General features: G+C 48.0%; 2 protein-coding genes across 2 annotated transcripts; one reads left to right on the top strand and one right to left on the bottom strand.

The window, feature by feature from the left end:
- Positions 1-7: 7 nt before the first annotated feature.
- Positions 8-10,616, top strand: PFDN2 (prefoldin subunit 2). Its single transcript, XM_027095250.1, has 4 exons — positions 8-129; positions 9,375-9,463; positions 9,602-9,725; positions 10,315-10,616. The coding sequence occupies exons 1-4, from the start codon at positions 55-57 to the stop codon at positions 10,489-10,491; spliced, it is 465 nt and encodes a 154-aa protein (XP_026951051.1). The 5' UTR covers positions 8-54; the 3' UTR covers positions 10,492-10,616.
- Positions 10,617-11,029: 413 nt separating this feature from the next.
- Positions 11,030-19,553, bottom strand: KLHDC9 (kelch domain containing 9). Its single transcript, XM_027095228.1, has 5 exons — positions 19,104-19,553; positions 12,327-13,341; positions 11,884-12,043; positions 11,594-11,792; positions 11,030-11,325 (listed from the first exon to the last, which is right to left on the bottom strand). Exons 2-5 carry the CDS (start codon positions 13,196-13,198, stop codon positions 11,159-11,161), a joined length of 1,398 nt encoding a protein of 465 aa, XP_026951029.1. The 5' UTR covers positions 13,199-13,341; positions 19,104-19,553; the 3' UTR covers positions 11,030-11,158.
- Between the last annotated feature and the right edge of the window lie 2,627 nt (positions 19,554-22,180).

Genomic DNA, 22,180 nt, shown 5'->3' with positions numbered 1-22,180 from the left:
ACGCAGGGCGGGTGGGCTGAGCTACGCAGGCCGGAAGCCCAGCAGGCGGTGAAGATGGCGGAGAACAGCGGTCGCACTGGCAAGAACAGCGGGAGCGGCGCGGGGAAGGGGACGGTGTCAGCAGACCAGGTGGGGAGCAGGGAACGCGAAGGAGGGCAACCCGGCTGGGTCCGGAGTCGATGTGAGAACGAGGGAAGCCTGTGGCTGGTGCAGACCTTTACTCCAGTCCCACATTTGCGTGGCCACCCAGAGAGGGGCGGGTCCTTGGAGAAGCTAGCCGAGCCCCCGGGGAGAGAGTAGGCGGATTGGTAGGTGAAAGCCACGCCCCCTCGGGGTGTTGAGTGAGCCAGGGGGATAGAAAAGCTCTGAGAAGCAGGGTCTGGGAGGATGCGCAAGTCTGAGGAAAGATGGGTGGTCACTTTCCCTATTTTCCTCCGCACCTTCAAACAGGGTATGGCTGGGCAAGGCAGCTTCTAACGAATCCCAGGGGATTAGTCAACGGCTGGGAGTGTAGTCTGTTACTGGACCCTGAAACCACGTTGAAAATCGTCATCGCTCTGCAGAGACACGTGACTCACATACTCGAACAGTCTAGTGTTTCATACTATTTTGATTCGGGAGTCATTACTAGATTGAATTTTTTTTAGAGACCAGAAATCCTTTACTAAGAATCCGAGCATGCATTTCCCCTAGTGCCTTGCCTAGCACCGGGAAACGTTTGATAAATTAATCAGAAAAGCCCCTTGTGGCTTGGGAACCATGGTTTGCTAATAGTGGGGCTAGTGTTTACTAGGGGTGGGAAGAAATCTGCGTAATAGGGAAACGTAGTCAAAACAACAGCTTTTTATTTTTTTTTTATTTTTATTTTTTTAAAAAACTTTTTAAAAGTGCTTTATTTGCAGAGAGACTATGATTTGTGGCCTCTCCCGTTGCGGAGCACAGGCTCCGGACGCGCAGGCTCAGCGGCCATGGCTCATGGGCCCAGCCGCTCCGCGGCATGTGGGATCTTCCCGGACCGGGGCACGAACCCGTGTCCTCTGCATCGGCAGGCGGACTCTCAACCACTGGGCCACCAGGGAAGCCCCACCAACAGCTTTTTAAATTATAGTTTCATTTATCAGTTATTTGTTGAACAGTTACTATAGGCAGAGGTATTTGCATAAAGATCTTTAAAACTGACCCCTACAGTCAAAGAGCTTATAGTCTGGTGGGAAAAATATGACATACAAAATGTTAATGTGAGGCAGAAATATATCTAAGGGAGATATAAAGTGCTATGGAATTTTGGGGAGGAAAGAAGAGATAGTTTCTGACTTAGGGGGAAAAAGGCAAGGGAGAAGGAACTTAATACTTTTTGAGGGTCTGCCATGTGTCAGACATTCTGCTGGGTACAGGGAAAAAGATAAATGAAATAGACCTTGTTTTCAAGTTAACACAGACTCATTTGAGAAAAGACAAAGCAAACAGGTTTTTTTTTTGAATTTTACATTATTTTTTATACAGCAGGTTCTTATTAGTTATCTATTTTATACATATTAGTGTATATATGTCAATCCCAATCTCCCAATTCATCCCACCACCACCCCTCTCCCGCCACTTTCCCCCCTTGGTGTGCATACATTTGTTTCTCTACATCTGTGTCTTTATTTCTGCCCTGCAAACCGGTTCATCTGTACCATTTTTCTAGGTTCCACATATATGCGTTAATATACGATACTTGTTTTTCTCTTTCTGACTTACTTCACTCTGTATGACAGTCTCTATATCCATCCACGTCTCAACAAATGGCCCAGTTTCGTTTCTTTTTATGGCTGAGTAATATTCCATTGTATATATGTACTAAATCTTTATCCATTCGTCTGTTGATGGGCATTTAGTTTGCTTCCATGACCTGGCTATTGTAAATAGTGCTGCAATGAACATTGGGGTGCATGTGTCTTTTTGAATTATGGTTTTCTCAGAGTATATGCCCAGTAGTGGGATTGCTGGGTGGTATGGTAGTTCTATTTTTAGTTTTTTAAGGAACCTCCATACTGTTCTCCATAGTGGCTGTATCAGTTTACATTCCTACCAACAGTGCAAGAGGGTTCCCTTTTCTCCACACCTTCTCCAGCATTTGCTGTTTGTAGATTTTCTGATGATGCCCATTCTAACTGGTGTGAGGTGATACCTCATTGTAGTTTTGATTTGCATTTCTCTAATAATTAGTGATGTTGAGCAGCTTTTCATGTGCTTCTTGGCAATCTGTATGTCTTCTTTGGAGAAATGTCTATTTAGGCCTCTGCCCATTTTTTGATTAGGTTGCCAAAAAGTAAGTTTTATAATGTTCCTCACGGGCCTTCTTAATGGCAGCTAGAGGAGGGACCTCTAACTAAGCAGGAGATTATGAGATTGGGGGGTGGGTGGGAAAGGGAAGTGTGGTATAGTGGGGTGGCTAAGAGTGTAATGAGTGCACTGGGTTCAGATAGATCTGTATTTGAATCACATTTCTACCTTTTACTACCTATATATGACCTCCCATGAGTTACTTCTTTTGGTCTTCTTCTGTGGAAACGTAATGGTGCTTACCTCACTGTATTTCAATTATTAGGCTAGACAACGCATACAAAGTGTTTTGCACAGTGATTGGAATATACTACGTGCTTAATAAGTGTTAATTACTTTGTTTTGTAAAAATGATAATCCTTCAGCTCAATTCTAAAGGATGAGAGAAGTTAGTCAAGCAAAGAAGGAAATTTTCTAGGTAGAGGGAATAATGTGTTTAAAAACACTGTGGCATGAAACTGCCTGACATGTTTGGGATGCAGGTGGACTTAAAGTTTGGGATGGACTGCAAGACTTGGACGTGGAGAAAAAGAGATAAAAGAGGAATCTAGGATGTCCCTCAGGTTTCTGTTTTTGATGGTGCCACAGGGAATGTAGGAAGATGGACAGGTTTGGGGAGAAAATAAGTTTGAATTTGGGTTTCTTGTGGGATATCCAGGTAGAGACATTTAGCAGGTTGTTTGATTTATAATCTTGAGTTACAGAAAGAAATCTGAGTTGGAGATACAGATTAGAGAATTATAAGTTTATAGATGGTAGACAAAGCCATGGCTGTGGATGAAATCACCTACAGTTTGTACAGAAAGTGAACAAAGAAGTAGAACAGGAGTGAAACTAATAGTTAAGGGGTGGTAGAGAAAAAGAAGCCCTCGAAAGAGACTGAAGAATTGTGGTAACTGAGTTCTGAGGCTTTCCTTGCTTAACATTCTCTGGCCTTTGTTTGTGTTCTAGAGAGAACACTGGGTAAAAAATATTATACTTATCACTGGTGAAAATTTGAGCCATATAGACAAGATGGAGGCAAGTGGCACATTGAGCTAGGCACTTTACTTGTTTTATCTTCTGTTACTTAATTACTGCCATTTGAAGTAGCAGTATTGTCCTCAGGATGTTTGAATTTCGGAGGCTTTAGCTAACTTACTCAGTGTCAGTAACTGGGAGAGCAGGGCTTTTAATTGAGGGCCTTGAGCATCAGACAGACCTATTTTTTATACCATAATCCTATTAGAGATATTTGGGCTGAGCCGGAAGGATTGGATAAATTTGAACAGGTGACAGTAGAAATAGAATATAGGGAATAGGGTAAGAAGAGATCTTACCCTATGAGGAAAGCATACATTGACATGAAGTGCAGTGACTAGTTTAGCTAAATCATGAGTTATAAGTTAGAAAGATGTAGTCCTTAAAGCAAGCTGAGTCTTTGCATGACAAAGAATTCAGGACTTTTTAATGTAAGCAGTGAGGGAGACATAGAAGGGTATATGTTATACTATTAATTTTTTTTTATTACATAAAATTATACACATTCATTTTAGAAATTGTAGAAAACACAAGAAGTACAAAATAAGAAATAAATTACCCATGATCCTACTTTACCTATGATCCTACTATCCAGAGGTAACTATTCTTACCATTTTGAAATATATCCTTTGAGAGGTTCCCCCCTCCTTTATGTTTTTGTATATGTGTGTGTAGATGGAAAGGGAGGGCCTGTATATTTTACATATTTAATTTTATAAAATTAGTATTATACACTATTTGCTGTTTGGTAATCTGCTTTTTTCTCTTAAAAAGATTTATTTATTATTTATTTATTTTAGGCTGCATCGGGTCTTAGTTGCGGCACGCGGGCTTCTCTCTAGTTGTGGCATGTGGGTTTTCTCTTCTCTAGTTGTGGCATGCAGCCTCCAGGGTGTGTGGGCTGTGTAGTTTGCCGCACGTGGGCCCTAGCTGAAGCGCATGAGCTCAGTAGTTGTGGTGTGCAGGCTTAGTTGCCCCTTGGCATGTGGGATCTCAGTTCCCCGACCAGGGATCAAACCCCCGGCCCCTGCATTGTAAGGCGGATTCTTTACCACTGGACCACCAGGAAAGTCCCCGTAATCTGCTTTTTAAGCCTAATAATATATCACGAATATTTTTCTATGTCACCCAAGTGCTAAAAGAATTAAATTAGCAACAATGTATAGGATGGATTTGGAGAGTCCAAAAATGGGGAGATAATTTAGAAGACTGTTGCAGTAGTTCAGACAAGAGGTAATGAAGGCCTCAACTAGGGTGATGTCAGTAAGCCTAAGAAAAATTGCTGAGGTAGAGGCAATAAATTTGGCAGTTGATGGGATAAGGGTGTGTCCAAAGATGAAACCAGGGTTTCCTACCAGGCTAGAGTCATGTCACTAGCAGAAATAGGGGAGACAAGAAGAAGAGCAGTTTAAAATGGAGTAAAAGAAAATTCAGCTTTGAATGACCTGAGTTTAAGGTATCCATAGGACATTTAGGGGGAGGTGTTTTATAATAATAGCAGGCACTGTTTATTGACAATCTGTTGTATGCTGGATATTGTCCTAAGTCCTTGATGTAATTAATGAATCCTCTCAACATCCTATGAGGCAGATATCTCCATTTTTTTTGAAAAAACTTAGATTAAAAAGAGAAGTAACAACAACAAAAAAGTAACTTGGGAATTCCCTGGCGGTCCAGTGGTTAGGACTCGGTGCTTTCACTGCCATGGCCCAGGTTCAGTCCCTGGTTGGGGAACTAAGATCCTGCAAGCCTCATGGCCTGACCAAAAAAATAAATAAATAAAATGAATTGGGAGGTGAGGAAGTGGAGGCAGTGCATGTAGACTAGTCCTAAAATATTTGATGAAGAGAAGGGATGAGAATCATCATTTGACGATGGTCAAATCATCATTTGATAAGGTCGGAGAAATTTTTAGAGTTGAGTATGTTTGTCAGAAAAGGGGGCACTGAACTGAAAAGAAGATATTTAGTGCAGCAATAGCCCAGAAAATGCTTTTCCAGATGCATCCAGTCATAATTCTCTACCTCTTTTATTGTTCCATTGAACCCAATAAGAGTAAATATCATGTAGATGAGAAGACCAAAGGACCTTTTGGGGATAAATGTAATGATTGTAGATTTTCCCCAAAGTTATCAAAATGATATGGTATCAATTAAACAAAAAAGAAAGAAAAGAAAACCAAAATAAATCAAGTGGAAATAGTTTGACTTTTTTTTTTTACAGTTGTGTGTGTGAACTTTTTTTTTTTAACTTGTTTATCTTATTTATTTTATTTTTGGCTGCACTGGGTCTTCGTTGCTGCAGGCGGGCTTTCTCTAGTTGCAGTGAGCGGGGGCTACTCTGTTGTGGTGCACAGGCTTCTCATTGCGGTGGCTTCTCGTTGCGGAGCATGGGCTCTAGGCACGTGGGCTTCCGTAGTTGTGGCACTCGGGCTCAGTAGTTGTGGCTCGCAGGCTCTAGAGTGCAGGCTCAGTAGTTGCGGCACACGGGCTTAGTTGCTCTGTGGCATGTGGGATCTTCCCAGAACAGGGCTTGAACCCGTGTCCCATGCATTGGCAAGTGGATTCTTTTTTTTTTTAAACATCTTTATTGGAGTATAATTGCTTTACATTGTTGTGTTAGTTTCTGCTGTATAACAAAGTGAATCAGCTATACATATACATATATTCCCATATTCCCTTTCTCTTGAGCCTCCCTCCCACCCTCCCTATATCACACCTCTAGGTGGTCACAAAGCACAGAGCTGATCTCCCGGTGCTATGCAGCTGCTTCCCACTAGCTATCTATTTTACATTTGGTAGTGTATATATGTCAGTGGCACTCTCTCACTTCGTCCCAGCTTACCCTTCCCCCTCCCCGTGTCCTCAAGTCCATTCTCTATGTCTGGCAGGTGGATTCTTAATCACTGGGAACAACAAAAAAAAGATGATTGTGTCCTGTGTAAAATTATTTGTACATGCCAAATATGAAAATGTAAAGAGCTCTGCATGGTTGTAAGGCTTGAAGTTACTTTAGAATAGGAAAAATAGGGAATTCCCTGGCGGTCCAGTGGTTAGGACTCCGTGCTTCCACTGCAGGGGTCACAGGTTCCATCCCTGGTCGGGGAAACTAAGATCCCGCATGCTGTGCCGCACTGCCAAAAGAAAAAAAAAGGAAAAATAGTTGGTATTTTAATTGGATTCTTTTTCAGCAGGGATGTTTATATGTTAGATGATTTAATAGGGTTGAGAGAGTCAACAGTGACCTGGCCATCCCTACTCATGCCAGACTGCTTTAGGAGAACACGAAATAAGGGAAAGGGAAGGAAAATTAGGTCAAGCCATAGGGGAGAAAACCACTAGTAAGTTGTATTTTAGGAGGAAGAATGTGGGAATAGAGCATAGCCTCTCTGTCTTCATTACCTGGCAGACCTCAGAGATGGCAGGTTAATATCAGCTTATTTTGCGTTTAACTAAAAGTTAGTTGTCAGTTAGCTGCTAAGAGATTTCATTTTCTTCAAGTGCATCAGTGGCTGAAATTTTCCATAACAACTGTGGATAACTCATACACTTAGATATATTTACTTTAGTTTGGTGTTGTAATAAACTCTATAACTGGACCAAGAGGAAATAGGGGTTGTTAATTAGCAAAAGTATTTGAAGAAAAGTTGGAATTAAAATCTTTTTGCCTATAGTGTTAAATTGGTGGTTGAAAAGTAGATTCCTACTAATTACTAAGGAAAATAAGTTCAGGCCTCAGAAATTTTAGACATTTAAGCTGCGTTCATTAGTGTGTGTTAAATACGACATACATGCAGAAGAGTGGATGTCATTTGGGTGCTAGGAGAACATCTAGAGTCTAGTTTAGTTGTGGAATTTTCTTAGAGGAAAGTATTTTGATCTGTAACATTGACAGTGGAGAAAATGCTAATTATAAATGGAATAGTTTTGATATAGGCAATGAAGGTGAAGGAAAAACAGCTTGTAGATGAGTGAGATTTCCAAGGCGTTTGCTGAAATGAGTGGATGAAGCGGATTGAGATGAAAGGATGATGGATGGGAGAAGGAAACAAGTTGCTCTAATGACAAGTTCCTAGTCAAATTTATTCCTTCATTTATTGGGCAGTAGAAAGGCTGTAGGGGTGGTACAGGACAGTCATTTGGATTATCTTAGCTGTATATGAATCTTGCGGAGAGAAAGAGCTAGAGATAAGGGACCCTAGCAAAGATGAGGTGGTTAGTTAGTGATGGCAGTGAGACTAGAGATGATGTAAATGAGAGTGAGAGATTTGGCAGTGGTTTGAATGAATGGGCTCACTGCTCTCAGTGGACCAGGAGGGTCCAAGGTACACTTTGGGTTTGGAGAGAAGGTCATAATAGTAATTAATGCACTTCACTGCTTACAAAGCCGTTTCACATTAATTCATTCACGTGATACAACAGCCCTATGAAGTAGGTATCATCCCCTTTTACAGGTTAGGAAACTAAGGCTCAGAGACATTAACCCAGTGGTTCTCAGTTCTGGCTGCACATGAGAATTTCATGGGACATCTTTTTTTAAATACTGAGGCCTGGGCCTCACTCCCAGTGATTGTGTAATTGTTCTGAGGCTCCACTATTCACATTTTAAAAATGGTCCCCTGGTGATTCTAATGTGTAGCCAGGGTTGAATGAACAGGGCTAAAAGTCTGTCAGAGTTCATAAAGCCAAAATGTGGCAGAGGCAAAACTTGAAACCTGGTCTTTTGTCTTTCCAAATACAGCCCTCAGAGCCCATACTAGAAGTGATGCTGGTGGTGGTGGTAGTACCCTGTCTGATTTTCACACTGTTCAATTCTCTGCTCAGTTTCTGGGGAACAGGAAGCTGGTGGTAATCACTTCTTTGGGTCTTTATGTGTGTTATTATGCTTCTTTTGTACCACTACCCCCACCCCCACCCCCAGGTTCTCATCCTTCAGGCTTCAGTTAAGGCATTATCTCTCAGGAAGCCTGTATCAGTTAGGGTTTAGAGGCTACAGATGCAGGCTTTGGGCAACTTATTTATTTATTTTTTTTAAAGAGTGTTTTAGAAGGACGGTGGTAGGTCACAGAATTGAACACAGTGAAAAGGAACATTAAACAACTAGGCCACACAGAGTTCAATAACTAGGGCAGCTTTGGGGATTTTAGGAATAGGAATGGAGGACCATCTTTATAGGACAACTATAGGTGTCTTAGCTCCAGCTGCCTTCTGTACCTGTTTGTCTCTACCCCAAATTCAATTCCTATAGTATAGAATATAGGTCACTGCCCCTGTGGTCAAAGAGCAAGGGCCCTGTGATTAGTAGCCTCACAAGAACCCCAGTGAATTAGGAGGGGCACTTGCCTAATGGGAGGGCTGCTGGGCGGACCCAAACAAGAGTTACTCGTTACATGGGACTTCCCTGGTGGCGCAGTGGTTAAGAATCCGCCTGCCAATGCAAGGGACACGGGTTCGGGCCCTAGTCCGGGAAGATCCCACATGCTATGGAGCAACTAAGCCCATGTGCCATAACTACTGAAGCCTGCGCGCCTAGAGCCCGTGCTCCACAACAAGAGAAGCCACTTCTCTTCGTTGCGGTGCGCAATGAGAAGCCCGCGCACCGCAACGAAGAGTAGCGCCCGCTCACCGCAACTAGAGAAAGCCCGCGTGCAGCAACAAAGACCCAACACAGCCAAAAATAAAATTAAAAAAAGTTACTCGTTACAAAGCCTTTCCTGACATCCCTCTTTACCTGCAAGTTTAAGCTCCACTGTAGGTGCTCCAGTAGCTCTCCGCCCCCATTCCTATGTAACAAATGCCTAATCCTCACCGAACTAAGCTGCAAGATGGCCTAGCAAGTATCTCACCCCTCGTAGGCACTCAGTGTTGGGTGAATGGAATTCCAGACTTAATTTAGAAACTGCAATGTTCTACTCCTTTTCCAAGATAGGTGTCTACTACTGCATCTTTGTAAAGCCTGCTATCCTATGCTGACCCTCTGCCATTTCCACTGTCCCCTCTCTCACCTTTATCTCTTTCTCACCTTCTTAGGTAATCGCTGGCTTCAACCGCCTTCGGCAGGAACAGCGTGGCCTGGCATCCAAAGCAGCTGAGCTGGAGATGGAGTTGAATGAGCACAGGTGAGGAAGCCGGGAGAAGCAAACAACAGGAGAGTCGGATGGGCCCCTTTTTTGGGGGGGGGATGGGCCGTTTTGTAAGAGAGGGTTGCAGCAGAGTGGGACTGAATTCTCAGATCCTGCCTTGTCCTCCTACCTCAGCCTAGTGATCGATACTCTGAAGGAGGTAGATGAGACCCGCAAGTGCTACCGCATGGTTGGAGGGGTACTGGTGGAGCGGACTGTCAAAGAGGTGCTGCCTGCCTTGGAGAACAACAAGGAGCAGGTGAGCAAGAATCCCTGCGTAGATGCTCTGGGCAACCAAGGAGTAAGGAAAGGGAGGCCAGGGCTTTAGGGAATGTGGGGGAGGAAAGTGTGGGTAGGAACTCGTGTTGAAGGCAGCATAAATAGCCTATCAGCCTATGCTCTTTAGTTATGCTACGGCTAACTCCTTAGACAAAGGAGTTGCTGACTATGCCTCTTTTCTGGCTGAATTGGGGGAGGGGAGGTGGTTAGAGTGGAGTTTCTCACAGTGTAGTCCATGGCTACGTATATCCAAATCACCTGGAAGACTAATTTAAAATGCAGCTTCCCGGACCCTCTCCTGTACCCACTGATTCAGAACCTTTGGGGATGGGAGCCATGAAGTGGCATTTTAAAAATAAGCAGCCCAGGTGATTCTTACGTATACTACAGCTTATAAACCTTGTTTTAAAGAAAGGAATACTTTTTGTGTCTGGGCTCTACTATTAATACTTGGTTAAAGTTGAGGTTAGAGGTATCATCACTCCTTCACTTCCCCCAACCATAGTCTGTAACAGATGGGGGAAGGGAGTCCTGAAATCCTTACATAATCCCTGTCGTTTGCCCTCTAGATACAGAAGATCATTGAGACACTGACACAGCAGCTTCAGGCAAAGGGAAAAGAACTAAATGAATTCCGGGAAAAGCACAATATTCGTCTCATGGGGGAAGACGAGAAGCCAGGAGCCAAGGAGAACTCAGATGGGGCTGGGGCTAAGTCCAGCTCAGCTGGAGTGTTGGTCTCCTAGAGACCGAGGCCTTTGCATTTTTTTCTAACCTGATTCCCACTTCTTCTAATTTCTCTTTATTGTTATTATTTTCTCTGCTATTGTAATTTTTTTTTGTTAATTAAATGTTTTGTTCAGAATGCTTAGCTCTAGCCTGAAGCTTTCACCCAGTATTAGGGGTAGAGTTTGCACGGGGCATGGGCAAGCATATGATTTGTGGTTTGGGGTCCATCTGGTTAATGGCTCACAATATCAAACTAGGTCCCATATTTTATCCTTTACCTTGCAAATAAAGATGCACCTCCTTATTTACTTCCCTCCCCGCCAAAAGATTCAGAAACAAACGTTAACTCTCAGGTTGAAATTTAATCAGCATTTGACATGAGGCAGATAGCTCTGGTGATAACTAAAGATTATGAGTCTGCAACAAAACAGAGGCTTGGTGCTTCCCTGGTGGTGCAGTGGTTGAGAGTCTGCCTGCCGATGCAGGGAACAAGGGTTCGTGCCCCGGTCCGGGAAGATCCCACATGCCACGGAGCGGCTAGGCCTGTGAGCCATGGCCGCTGAGCCTGCGCGTCCGGAGCCTGTGCTCCGCAACGGGAGAGGCCACAACAGTGAGAGGCCCGCGTACCGCAAAAAACAAAAACAAAACAAACAGAGGCTTGGTGGTGTATCTTGGCACTATTCTTCAGATAAAGAGGTCCAGAATGCAAACCTGTGGACTAGCTGTCCTGCCATCCTCACCAAAACCCCCAACCAGGTAGAGCTGATCATTCCAAAGGCAGGTCCGATGGCCCACGCGTTTTAGTCCATGGTCTGCACAGGGGAAGTGGAACCACAGAGAAGGAGACTTTCCTGTTGGGTAAGGGCAGAGAGTGGTTATTGAGGCAGTAGCGCTTTGGCTCCCATGGGGCTCTTAACAAGACCAAAGATTTGCTCATTATTTTTCTCCTCACTGGATTTGTGGGCCTCTTCAAAATTTAGCATTCTGTGTATTCCTTTAATTTGTCGACTAAATCTTCCTTCTCCCTACCCCATTACTCCATCCTCTTTCTTTCTGTAGTCTGCAGGTTCTCCTATCTTCCCACCTTTTCCCCTTCTCAACCATTAAGCCCCTTCTCACGGGTATCATAGATGTAGAGGTCATTGCAGATGGTGTCTCGGGCTCTAGTCAGAGTTTCTCCACCAAACAGCACAGCAAAGGGCCCAACCACAGAACACGAGTGATGCCGGAGTCCTCGAGGCCCCTGCTGGGACCCCTGCCCACTGCTCACGAGACTTGCAAGCTGTTCCGTCAGACGGGGGGCAGCAGGTGGTTCCTCCTTGGGGGGGAGAGAAGGGACTGTCTGCAGAGATTTGGGCAGCCCCATTTTAGCCCCCTTCCACCCTTAGCAAGATGTGAGCAGATAATACCTTAATCTTCCCATGACTCCAATGCCCAGCTACTTCTGCTTCAGCTGAGTTGCAGCCCCCAAAGAGCAATAGCTGGTGACCTGGGTGGGGCCCAGGACTTCGGAGTAGGGCAGCGCAGTGACCTGAACGTGAGACTGTGTGGTAGCCTTCTTCCTTATAGCTGTGAAAGTCAGGCCTGAGTTGGGTTTTCTTTAAAATATAAGCGCTGTACTGCCTTTTCCCCAACCCCCTTGCCAAGGATAGGAAGGAGACGTGGGACAGTGCCATATGTAGTTCGGTTGAGAGGGAGGGTAATGTTGATGAGAGTTCAGCTATCTTAGACATGGAAGATTCCCGGGGAAGGAGGGTTCTAGGGTGAGGATATTAGATAAATTGCCTGCGAAGCTGTTTTTCCAGAGTGTAAGTGAGGGAGCATGAAAGGTTTTGGGCAAGGGGTGTCATACCAATAGGTGCGGGCGCCAGGGTCCAGCCTTAACGTGTAGATGCTTCCATAACGACGCTGAGTGCGAGTCCCGCCCTCCCTGCCTGCCACCCGCAGCTCTCGGTCGGAGAGGCGGGTACAGGTGTGACTACTGAGGCCGGCAGGGGAGCAGCTGCCGGGGGCGGCGGTCCACGCCTCCCACACACCGCGCTCGGTGTCCAGGGCGCTTACTGTGGCCAGGCGGCGCGACCCATCCCAGCCGCCCACTACACAGAGCCAGCGCCCGCCCACCGGCGCCGCGTCGTGGTGGCTGCGCCTCGGGCCGCCCCGGGCTCCCACCCGCACGGCCTGGCCCTCAGCCGGATCGAAGACCACCATATCACTGCTCGGCTCTCTCGCTCCTCCGGCTAGGAGACCCCCCACCAGATAGAACCGTCCCCGCAGTTCGGTGCATGAATGAAAGGCCCGCGCCAGCAGCGGATCCCGCGCCACCGGCCGCCAAGTCCAGCCTGAGCCCCCTGTCCCACCCACCGCCCCGGCCATGGGCCCGGGGAGGGGCGGGCTGCGGGGCCGGCGGCCCGGAGCACCCCTACCTGGGGGCGCAGGCTTCCCCGGAACCGCCTCTACACCCCTACCGGAAGCCTGTCCGGGTCCCCACCTCAAACCACCTGCTTCGCTCCGCCGTCGCCCAGCAACCACTGCAGCGGCTGCAGCACGACCGCTGCAAACTGAAGGTCGCAAAGCACCGGTTACCGTGGAGACAGGAGACCTGGGTAGCCACCATGAATTAGTGTTGTCACCATGGCGACAGGAGCTGTGCGAGGTCAGTAAAAATCTTGAAAGTCTGTTAAATTCGGAAAGTCCGAGGACAGCCAGTTCCTCAGAAGGACCCATGTTATCCAAGATGTGAATTCACTTGGGACTATGACGTTTCAGGTGCAGGCGTTGCTCTGCAAGGGTTGAGGAGGAACCATGTCCTTTTTGGCTTTGGCGTTTGGGGCGTTTTTCTGATTCGTTCTGACCTCCCCAGGGATAAGCTAGGAAGGGGAGACAAAAGTCAGAGGGGAGGCAGTGAAACTGGATTAAGCACTGACCTGGGAGTCAGGAGACTTGAGTTCCGGTCCCAACTATACCCTGACTCTCAAAGTGATTATTTTCCTCTAGGCCTCTTCTTTCTCATTTATTAAATGTGCTGTTGGGGCTTCCCTGGTGGCGCAGTGGTTGAGAGTCCGCCTGCCGATGCAGGGGACACGGGTTCACGGGTTCCGGGAAGATCCCACATGCCACGGAGCGGCTGCGCCCGTGAGCCATGGCCGCTGAGCCTGCCCGTCCGGAGCCTGTGCTCCGCAACGGGAGAGGCCACAACAGTGAGCCCGCGTACCGCAAAAAAAAAAAAAAAAAGTGCTGTTGGCTTATCCCCTAGGTGTCTTCCAGACCAAAGACCGTGGTAAAGTCTTGAAGGTCTTGATCGACGGGGTGGGACAGCCCTTTCCTCTCTGGCCACTAGAGGGTAGTAGAACCCAGTCTCTCAGGGCCCATTGTAGAGTGAGGGACTGAGTGAGTGAGTGAGTGTGTGTGTGTGTGTGTGTGTGTGTGTGTGTGAGAGAGAGAGAGAGAGAGAGAGAGATATTGGGTTGAGGGTGACGGAAAATACCTTAGGCATTGGAGAACTTTTCACTATTGAGTCCTAGGAAGAGTAACTCCTTATTTCCTTTTGTCTCATATGCTCATAGAGCAGGAGGAAATTGAGGTACCGTGGCATCTGGAACTCAGAATTAAGGTCAGGGAGTTTCTCCTGATAAGATCCAGGGCAGAAGCTGCCTAGTCTTAGAAGCTGGATGGGGGTGAAGCAGGCGAGGAGTGAGAAAAACAAACTCCTGCCCCTCCCTGGTATCTTCCATTTATTCAAGCCAGGTCCTTGAGCTGCTTCTTGACTCTATCCCTTCAAGACCCAGTGAAGAATGAAGAGGCCCAGATCCAAGCTGACTAGTTTTAGCTACTGGTGAAAATGCAGACAGATTTCTACTCCCAGCATAGCTGGGGTGGGACAGAAACAGGACTTGTGTCCCCCAGGGCTGGTCTGTAAATGAGAGTGATGACTGCTTACTTTTACCTTTGGTTTCTATTCATCAACTTGATCCCCATCAGGCCCAAGAAATGGAGGCCATAGAGAGTGGCTAGAGCTGCAGTGAGGCTGGACATGTAATTCAGGGCAGGGCTCTTCCCATTCCAGATCCTAACTCTTGGTCCTTAGAGAAAATAGCATGAGGAGGGTATGGGCAGGAAGGCACATTTAGAGAGACTGGTAGATACCAGGACCTGTTCCCCACCTATACCTTAAAGCCGAGACCCAGTAGTAGCTTTGAAAGTCTCTGCCCACCCAACTATAGCTTTCCCAGATTTTGACAAAGAGGATCCTCAGTTTTCCAGACCATGGTAAAAAAAAAAAAAAAAAAAAAAAATCACTAACTTCTAACATCCTTGGCTGAAATCTGAAAGCCAGCCTTTTCCCTAAATCTTCTGACTGGCTAACCTCCCAACTGCTAGATTCAGATCTGTCATACTCCTAGGATTTCAGCGAGGAGCTGCCCGGTGGGTGGTGTCATTTTGCTTTAACCGTACTGGCCTATATGCCCATTTTAGGCTCTTGCTTTTGCTTAAGTCTTTGACTGTCGTGCCAGTCTCCTGGATAGAACGGGGAACTCCCCACCCCAGGGGCCTTTCCAGTTCCTCTCTCCCAGCTTTGTTTTCCTTCTCCTCCCAGCTGCCACTCCGACTCTGAGTCCTCAGCAGTTGTCATCTCACCCGAACATGGAGCCTGAACCTCACATTGCTCCTTGGCTGTCCCCTCCCAGTTCTGCACCTCCTCCAGTTCCACCTAGTAGCTAGAGGTGTCCATCCATTGCTGCTCCAAACATAGACCTGGGGGAGGAATACTACCTCCCCTGTTTAGTCTGAAGTCAGCCCATATTTTGGAGGAGGCAGAAAAGAAACTGGGGGAGGAGAAGGGGAAGAAGAAGAAGGAGAAGAAAAGAGAGGAAGAAAATAAGCCAATTTGTACTTGTCTGACAAACACTTGACACCCCAGGGCAGCATCATAAGTGGTGTATAATGACCCCGTCAATGATAAAAAACTGAAAGGCACAGGGACAACCTCTGTCCAGGAGTGGAAGTGGGGGCTGATCATTCTGAAAGTCTCAGAATCCTGATGTGATCCTATGAGTTTGGTTTCCTCAGTTGGCTGTTTCTGGCAAGCAAGGATCCCTGAAGCTCAGCTTCTTAGTCTTAGATGTCTGTCCCAGCCCCAAATCTACACACCCTTGTCTCAAACCTTCATAAAACTTTTAGTCTAGGGGCTTCCCTGGTGGCGCAGTGGTTGAGAGTCTGCCTGCTGATGCAGGGGACGCGGGTTCGTGCCCTGGTCCGGGAAGATCCCACATGCGGCGGAGCGGCTGGGCCCGTGAGCCATGGCCGCTGAGCCTGCGCGTCCGGAGCCTGTGCTCCGCAACGGGAGAGGCCACAGCAGTGAGAGGCCCGCGTACCGCAACAAAAAAAAATTTAGTCTAACTTCTCCTCCCCTTAACCTCATTTTCTGACCCTGGAACCATCCCTGGTTCACAGCATTGTTCAGTACACACAAAAAGCCAACAATTGGACCCTAGGGGTCTTAGTCACACTCTCAAGACTCTCTCAATTGCCTCTGCCTACATCTCCCAGGCTGTCCCATCCTTCAGGCGGTCTCTGCGGCTCTTCCTTTATTGTCCTCTGGCCTTTCTACATTTTTCCCACAGTTCATTCTGCCTATAGCTGATTTCCTGGCCCCATGTCTTCTTGGTCCCAATTCTGGCTTTTTGCTCTCAGCTCAGCCAGAATAAGGACGTGGGCAAACAGGAGGACAGAGGAATGACCAGGAAAAGAGATTTCAAGAGGCCAGATCTTGAGACGTGATTGAGACGTGAGCTGAAAGTAGTTGGTGAGAGAAGTGGAACTGTGAGCAGCCTTGGGGTGGAGGGGAGTGGGAATCAGATGAGTTAGAGAATGATGGAGAGGGGGGGTAAGGATGGGGGAAAACTTGAGTTTTTGAGGGACATGGCGATATTGAGTAGGAAAGTATCAATGGGTCATTGTTGAGTGGTGGAAATTGAGGGTGGAAGAGGGAAGTACCTGAGTGATCCCAGCAGTGGGCAAGTAGGCGTCCAGAAATTTCTCTTTAGGTATTTCTCTCTCTGTTTCAGATTTTGTCTCAGCTTCTTATCTCTTTGAATTACCCCCCTTCAATAACTCGTGTGTGTGTGTGTGTGTGTGTGTGTATCTGTGTGTCTGTGTGTTTCTCCCTCTCTGTATCTATCTCTAGGTTTCGACCTGTCTCACGGTGCCTTGAGATCTCTCTCACCATATCTACTTTGTGTTTTTCTCTCTGGGTCTCTGCCCTTCTGTCGCCCCTGCCCTCTCTCTCCTGCTGGACGGAGCCAACCATCTGACTTTTCTGCAAGGAGCTTTGGAACCTTCTAGGAGTGGCCAGGATTCTCCCCCTTTGGCTGTATGCTAGAACTGTAGAACCAGTTTGGGGTCCCTGGGCACAGTCATAGGGTATTGATTACTGATGAGGTCCTGAGTGAGCTTCAACAAAAGGGGCCTTTTCAGGGAGTAGGATTTCCCCACTGAGGACCTTAGAGCATGGAGGCCTGGGCCCAGGGAGAGAAGCAGGCTGGCACGGGGAGATGAGACTCCGGTCTTTGTTCCTCTACCTTTCCTTATAGCCAATGCTTCCTGATCTCGCTAGTTTTCATGAGCAAGGGACTAGTTAGTTATCACTAGTTAGTTATCTCACTAGTTATCATTAGCAAGGGACTCTTGCTCTGTCTTGATCCCTAGCCCTTCTTCTTTTATGCTACTTCTAGAATTGATGGAAAAATTGAGGTTCAGGAAGGCTTCAGGGTGAGGCTGGAGGGCAGTTGCCAGGGGTTCCTGCAAGGAAAGCATGAAGTCCATCTGGGGATGTATGGGGAAGATGCTCAGAAGGGACTCAGGGGCACGCTCTACTCGGCTTCCATCCCTGCTTCTCCCGCAGCCTGGGACCTACCTCCTCCATCCTCAGCTCAAAGGCTCCCAACTTTGCTATCTCTAGGACTGAAAACAGAGGCAGGACAGGGTCCGAGTCTCTTAGTGCAGTGAGACCAAGGCCAAGAACTAGTCCTGCAGCACTGGGGCTTTGGGGGTGTCTCAGAACCTGAAGACCCAGCCCCTGCTTTCCAGGATGAGGCAGAGAAAGCCCAGGGCACTGAGACTAGGGCTCCTCTACAGCTGCACCACATCCTGGCCTCGACCAGGGCAGCTACACCTGCCTGCTGAGTGCTGAGCACTGATAATGGAAACAGGGGGAGCTGCAGGTTTGAGGTAACTTTGGGTTCTGGTGTGGAGAGAAAGGAGGGAATTAGAGTTGACGTGATGGAAAGGTGAATACTCCTGGGCCATACAGAAGGAGGACTCTGCTAACAAATTTCAAAAGAAAATCTACTCTCTAATTACAAGAATCCCCAGGTCTTATTGGTTCCCCCGATTCCCAACTGCTGCTCATGTCCTCTCAGCTTCCACCCCTCTCCTCTAACGTCTTCCCTCAGAGTCCTTTCAACACTGGCCCTCTCCCCTTGGGGTCTTCTGTGCTCTTCCCCCTAAGATCCCACCTCTTCCAGGCTTCCACAGCTCTTGGGTCTCATGGTGTCTTTCTCCATCCGCGGCCCCATATTCTGCTCCGCAGCTGTCTTGCCTCCCCCAGGGCCTGTTCCAAGGGTGATGTTTGATCGCAGGGCCTCAGGAGGCTTTCCCCTAGGGAAGCCAAGTTGGGCGGTGGCAGGAGCCCAAGCTGATGGCCAGGAAGTGGCAGTCTTTGGTTTAGAGAGGAACCACACCCTCAGCATCTAAGCTGGATACCTGGAGATGAGTGTGAGAAACTACAGAGGCCAGGTGTTACCTGAAAATGCCCTGGTGGTGCAGGCTCTGCAGGCTGGGCTGGCCCTTGGGGGCTGCCTACATGCATGTTCCTCAACAGGTGAGCTCCCTGGGAGGAGCCTGGCTCTTTCTGTGGTCAGGGGTGGGGATAGGGATGGGGAGAATGCAGAGGAGCACAGCTTGGGGTCCTCACTAGAATCCATTCTCCCATCAAATTCTTAGGACCCCACTTAAACTTTGCTCTTACCTCCTCCTAACCACTGCATCTTCTGCTGCTTTTGTTAGCACTTGGAAGATTCTGATTTCCACGAGAGCTCCTACTCTTGTCCTGGGCCAGCCAGGACCTATTTCTAGAGCCTTCTAAAAGTGCTAGCCTACCCAGAGACCACAGGGTCAAAGAATAAGGCATCTCTCTCTTTACCCATGCCCTGGTCCCTGATTCTACGACCATGTGTTTACAGAAGTTTGGAGAGTCCATGGGGTGAGAGCAAGGAGGAGGGGGCTCTGCACACAGTGGCCTACTGAGATACAGGGCCCAAATGTGCCGTATGTTCAGCTACTTCCTCACTCTAGCTTCAGGACTCTTTAGGAACAAGCAAATCCAGCCTCCTGAACTGTAAGTGATGTTGTTAGGCAACCAGGAAGTGTGGTTGTCACTAAGGGATGGGGCTGGGTACTGGGGATCAGTGGGCCTGCAGGATAGGCAGATAGGAACAGCACAGCACATGGCAATGTTTAGATGGAATCTCTTGGAAAGCAGGATGCCACCATCCTAATACTGAGCACAGTGAAGCTCCAGCTGGGGGGGGAGCAAAGGCGATTTGCAGTGGAGGAAAAGCTGCAGGAGTACCTGTTTTCTGTGTGGGGATCGCTTCCCAGTCCTCTGTGGGTGAGGAGAGTCCTAGGGAGGAGCAGGAAGAAGGACCTTGAAGCTTCTACCTGCAATAGCCTTGGTCCTGGGGGATGGAATCAAGTCCCCTATCAGTAATCTTCCACTACAACGTCAGTCAACCTCCCAACACTTCTCTGTACAAAGAAGCCAAGGCAATGAGCAGATCAAGAATAGCTTAATATCACACAGAGAAACAAAGCTGTATAGAAATGGATTACAGACATTTGGTCCACATCCATGCTTGCAACGAGTTCCACTCTGATTTATTAACCACTCTTATCTCTCCCAAAGCCCGAGGGTCTCCCTGCCAGCCTCTGACTCTTTGACCTGGGATCCCACTGCAGACAAATAGGATATTACTCACTAAGAAACCCTCTCATCTGCTCCTTCCCCCAACCCATCCTCCTGATACCCCGCCCCCAGCCCTTCCCACCTTGACCCACTCCCTCCTTCCCCCACTCACTCACTCTGACCCTCACTCTCACTCTTCTTCTCCCCCACACCACCCCACCCATCCTTGTCCCTCCCTGACTCACCTCCAAGTCCCATTGACACAAACAAAAATTTCAGCACAACCCACTCCAACCGGTTTGGCTGAGGTGTGCAGCCTGCCATGGGGACAGACACAGGTTACAAGCGGATCATCAGATACACGCAGGTGATGAACATCTGCGGTTACGCACATAGAGACAGCCCCGGGTATGGACACGGCATATATACAAACAGAGACGTATAGGCAACACATGATGGAGGGACATAGCACGTTATAGTTGTTTATGTGTCTGCCTGTCCTAACTGCGGACTCCTTGAAGGCAGGGACCATGTATTAGGTGTCTCTGTCCTCTCCCTGGAGCCTGGCACGAAGAGGTGCTTACCTAATGTCTGTCGAATGAACTCAGGTATGCAGGCCTTGCGTGCAGTGGTGCCGCTCAGACAATTTACATGCTAAGGATTCTGTCTTGACTTGAATTGTTCCCATTCTTAGGGCCCAGAATGCAGGTAGGAGGAGGGTAGGTAGTGAGGCATGAGGGGAATGGGGGTTCACTGAGGAAGAAAGAACAGAACCTAAGAGACCAGGCACTGGTCTGGAAAGTCTTCCCCAGCCAGTATTTCCTTCTAGCCCCAACCCTGGCATTTGCCTTCTGCAAGCTTCATCCCAGAAGAGTGAAGGCAAGGCTGAAGGATGAGGGCGTATTCCCCAAGAGCATGGCCCTTGTGAGATGTGCGGGACTGAGGGCACGGGGGCAGGGGGACTTGGAGACCGATATCTGTTAGATAAGGGGGAGGAAGATCCCTACCTCGAGCAGAGGGCTGGAATCACTGCCTGGCCCAAGCGCTCCCTTTCAGGCCCAGTGATACACGTAGCCCTCCCTCCAAGGCCACCTCTGGGATCTAATAGGACCTGAACATACCCATGAAAAGATGTTTGGCTCAGCCTGGACTTAACACCTCTGGAACGTCCAGCCTCCATGCCCCACATGGCTGGAGTTGGGGGTGGGTGACTGAGGGTCCCAGCCAGAGGCTCACTGACTTCCTGACTGGCAGTACTGGGGTGTATTGTGAGCTAAAAGGCTGAAGGAGATAGAGGGACAGGATACCCACCTTTTGATCTAACTGCTTTCCTACCACCGTGCGTCAGTTTCTCCTGTGGCTTCCTGGACCAGAAGGGGTGAATCTGTGGGAAGGAAGGGAGTTCCTCTGAAATCACGCAATAGGATCCAAGGTTTGATGATTATAATTATAACACGGGACGCTCCTCCCTCCCATTCCCCCCTGCTCTACCCCACCCCTGCCACCGTGCATCTCAAAGCAGCACAGGGGTGGGGCTGCTTCCCCGGCACAGGTGGGATGTGAGTCCCGAAGAGGGGAAGGGGGTCACCAAAGTGGAGGCGGAGAGAAACAGGAGCTTTGGCATTCGGCCTGGCCCCGACCTGTGGGAAACAGCCCTCCAGGAAGAGGTCGCTACCATGGACACTGCTCAGATTTGGGATCTAGAGAGAGAGAGTTGGGGTCACGGTCCAGAGGCAGGGTTAAAGTCTGGGTCTCTAACCAGATTCAGGAGAGTCAGGATCTCCACTCCTCTGCCTGACCGCCTTTTCCGTTCATAACATCATGCCTTCAACAAAAATGTTTTCAGTCTCCATTAAGTGCTGTGGACTGTCCTAGCATGGATGACTGAGACAAGATTATAAAACAAGCCTGACTTTCCAGGAGTTCACAGACTACAGCGCTCGTCCTGTCCCTCCATTTAACACATTTACTGAATCCTTGGCACATAGCAGGCTTCAACTGTTGCTTCTTGAAGTGAAGCTTACAATTTAGTTAAGGAGATAAGATGTGCACAAATTATGAGTACACAGACTATAATAAAGGGACTAGCAGAGGCTGAGGAAGAACAGAAGGGAGAAAGATTAATTTTAGGTGGGAGGAGCTGAGAAGGCTTCATGGAAGATGTGGCACTTGAGGTCAGTTTTGAAAGATGAGTAAGATTTTGACAGATAGAGGCGGGGGTGCGTGTGTGTGTGTGGAAAATATTCTACCTGAAATGACCTCCCACCTTGCTGGTCCTGGCCCCTCCTTCCTGCCCCTCTCCAGACAAAAGGATCCCACTGCAAGATTTTAACCCGTATGTATCTTCTCTTCTCTCCTGTCTACCTGTATATATATTTTTAGCTCCAGTATGTCAGCAATCTTGCCCCTCCCCATCCCTCAATTTTCAGGGAGTTCAGAGTCTGCCCCCTCCTCTGGCTATCCCAGCTAGGCCAATAAGTTTTTGTGTAACTTGGTGGTTACATTATATGCATCCAACACGGAAACGTGTGGTCTTACAGGTCTGAGTACACCTATAGGGACATAAGGATAGAGTATTTGGAATCAAGATTGTCCTTGCGGGCTTCCCTGGTGGCACAGTGGTTGGGAGTCCGCCTGCCGATGCAGGGGACACGGGTTCGTGCCCCGGTCCGGGAAGATCCCACATGCCGCGGAGCGGCTGGGCCTGTGAGCCATGGCCGCTGAGCCTGCGCGTCCGGAGCCTG

Source organism: Aethalodelphis obliquidens, unplaced genomic scaffold (assembly GCF_003676395.1).
Source record: "Aethalodelphis obliquidens isolate GAN/ISIS:26980383/991018 unplaced genomic scaffold, ASM367639v1 scaffold90, whole genome shotgun sequence".
NCBI classification, from domain to species: Eukaryota; Metazoa; Chordata; class Mammalia; order Artiodactyla; family Delphinidae; genus Aethalodelphis; species Aethalodelphis obliquidens.
The sequence above is the reverse complement of the archived record's forward strand: the minus strand, read 5'-3'. Positions and strand labels throughout refer to the sequence as shown.

Excerpts from the sequence above, each read along its gene's own strand:
- KLHDC9 (XM_027095228.1), bottom strand. The coding sequence starts at position 13,198 with ATGGGTCCTTCTGAGGAACTGGCTGTCCTCGGACTTTCCGAATTTAAC. Across the intron at positions 12,044-12,326 it reads CCTGGCGCCCGCACCTATTG|CTATAAGGAAGAAGGCTACC; the intron begins GTATGACACCCC and ends TGACTTTCACAG. Across the intron at positions 11,793-11,883 it reads GGAGTCATGGGAAGATTAAG|GAGGAACCACCTGCTGCCCC; the intron begins GTATTATCTGCT and ends CTCCCCCCCAAG.
- PFDN2 (XM_027095250.1), top strand. The coding sequence starts at position 55 with ATGGCGGAGAACAGCGGTCGCACTGGCAAGAACAGCGGGAGCGGCGCG. Across the intron at positions 130-9,374 it reads GGACGGTGTCAGCAGACCAG|GTAATCGCTGGCTTCAACCG; the intron begins GTGGGGAGCAGG and ends TCACCTTCTTAG. Across the intron at positions 9,464-9,601 it reads ATGGAGTTGAATGAGCACAG|CCTAGTGATCGATACTCTGA; the intron begins GTGAGGAAGCCG and ends CTCCTACCTCAG.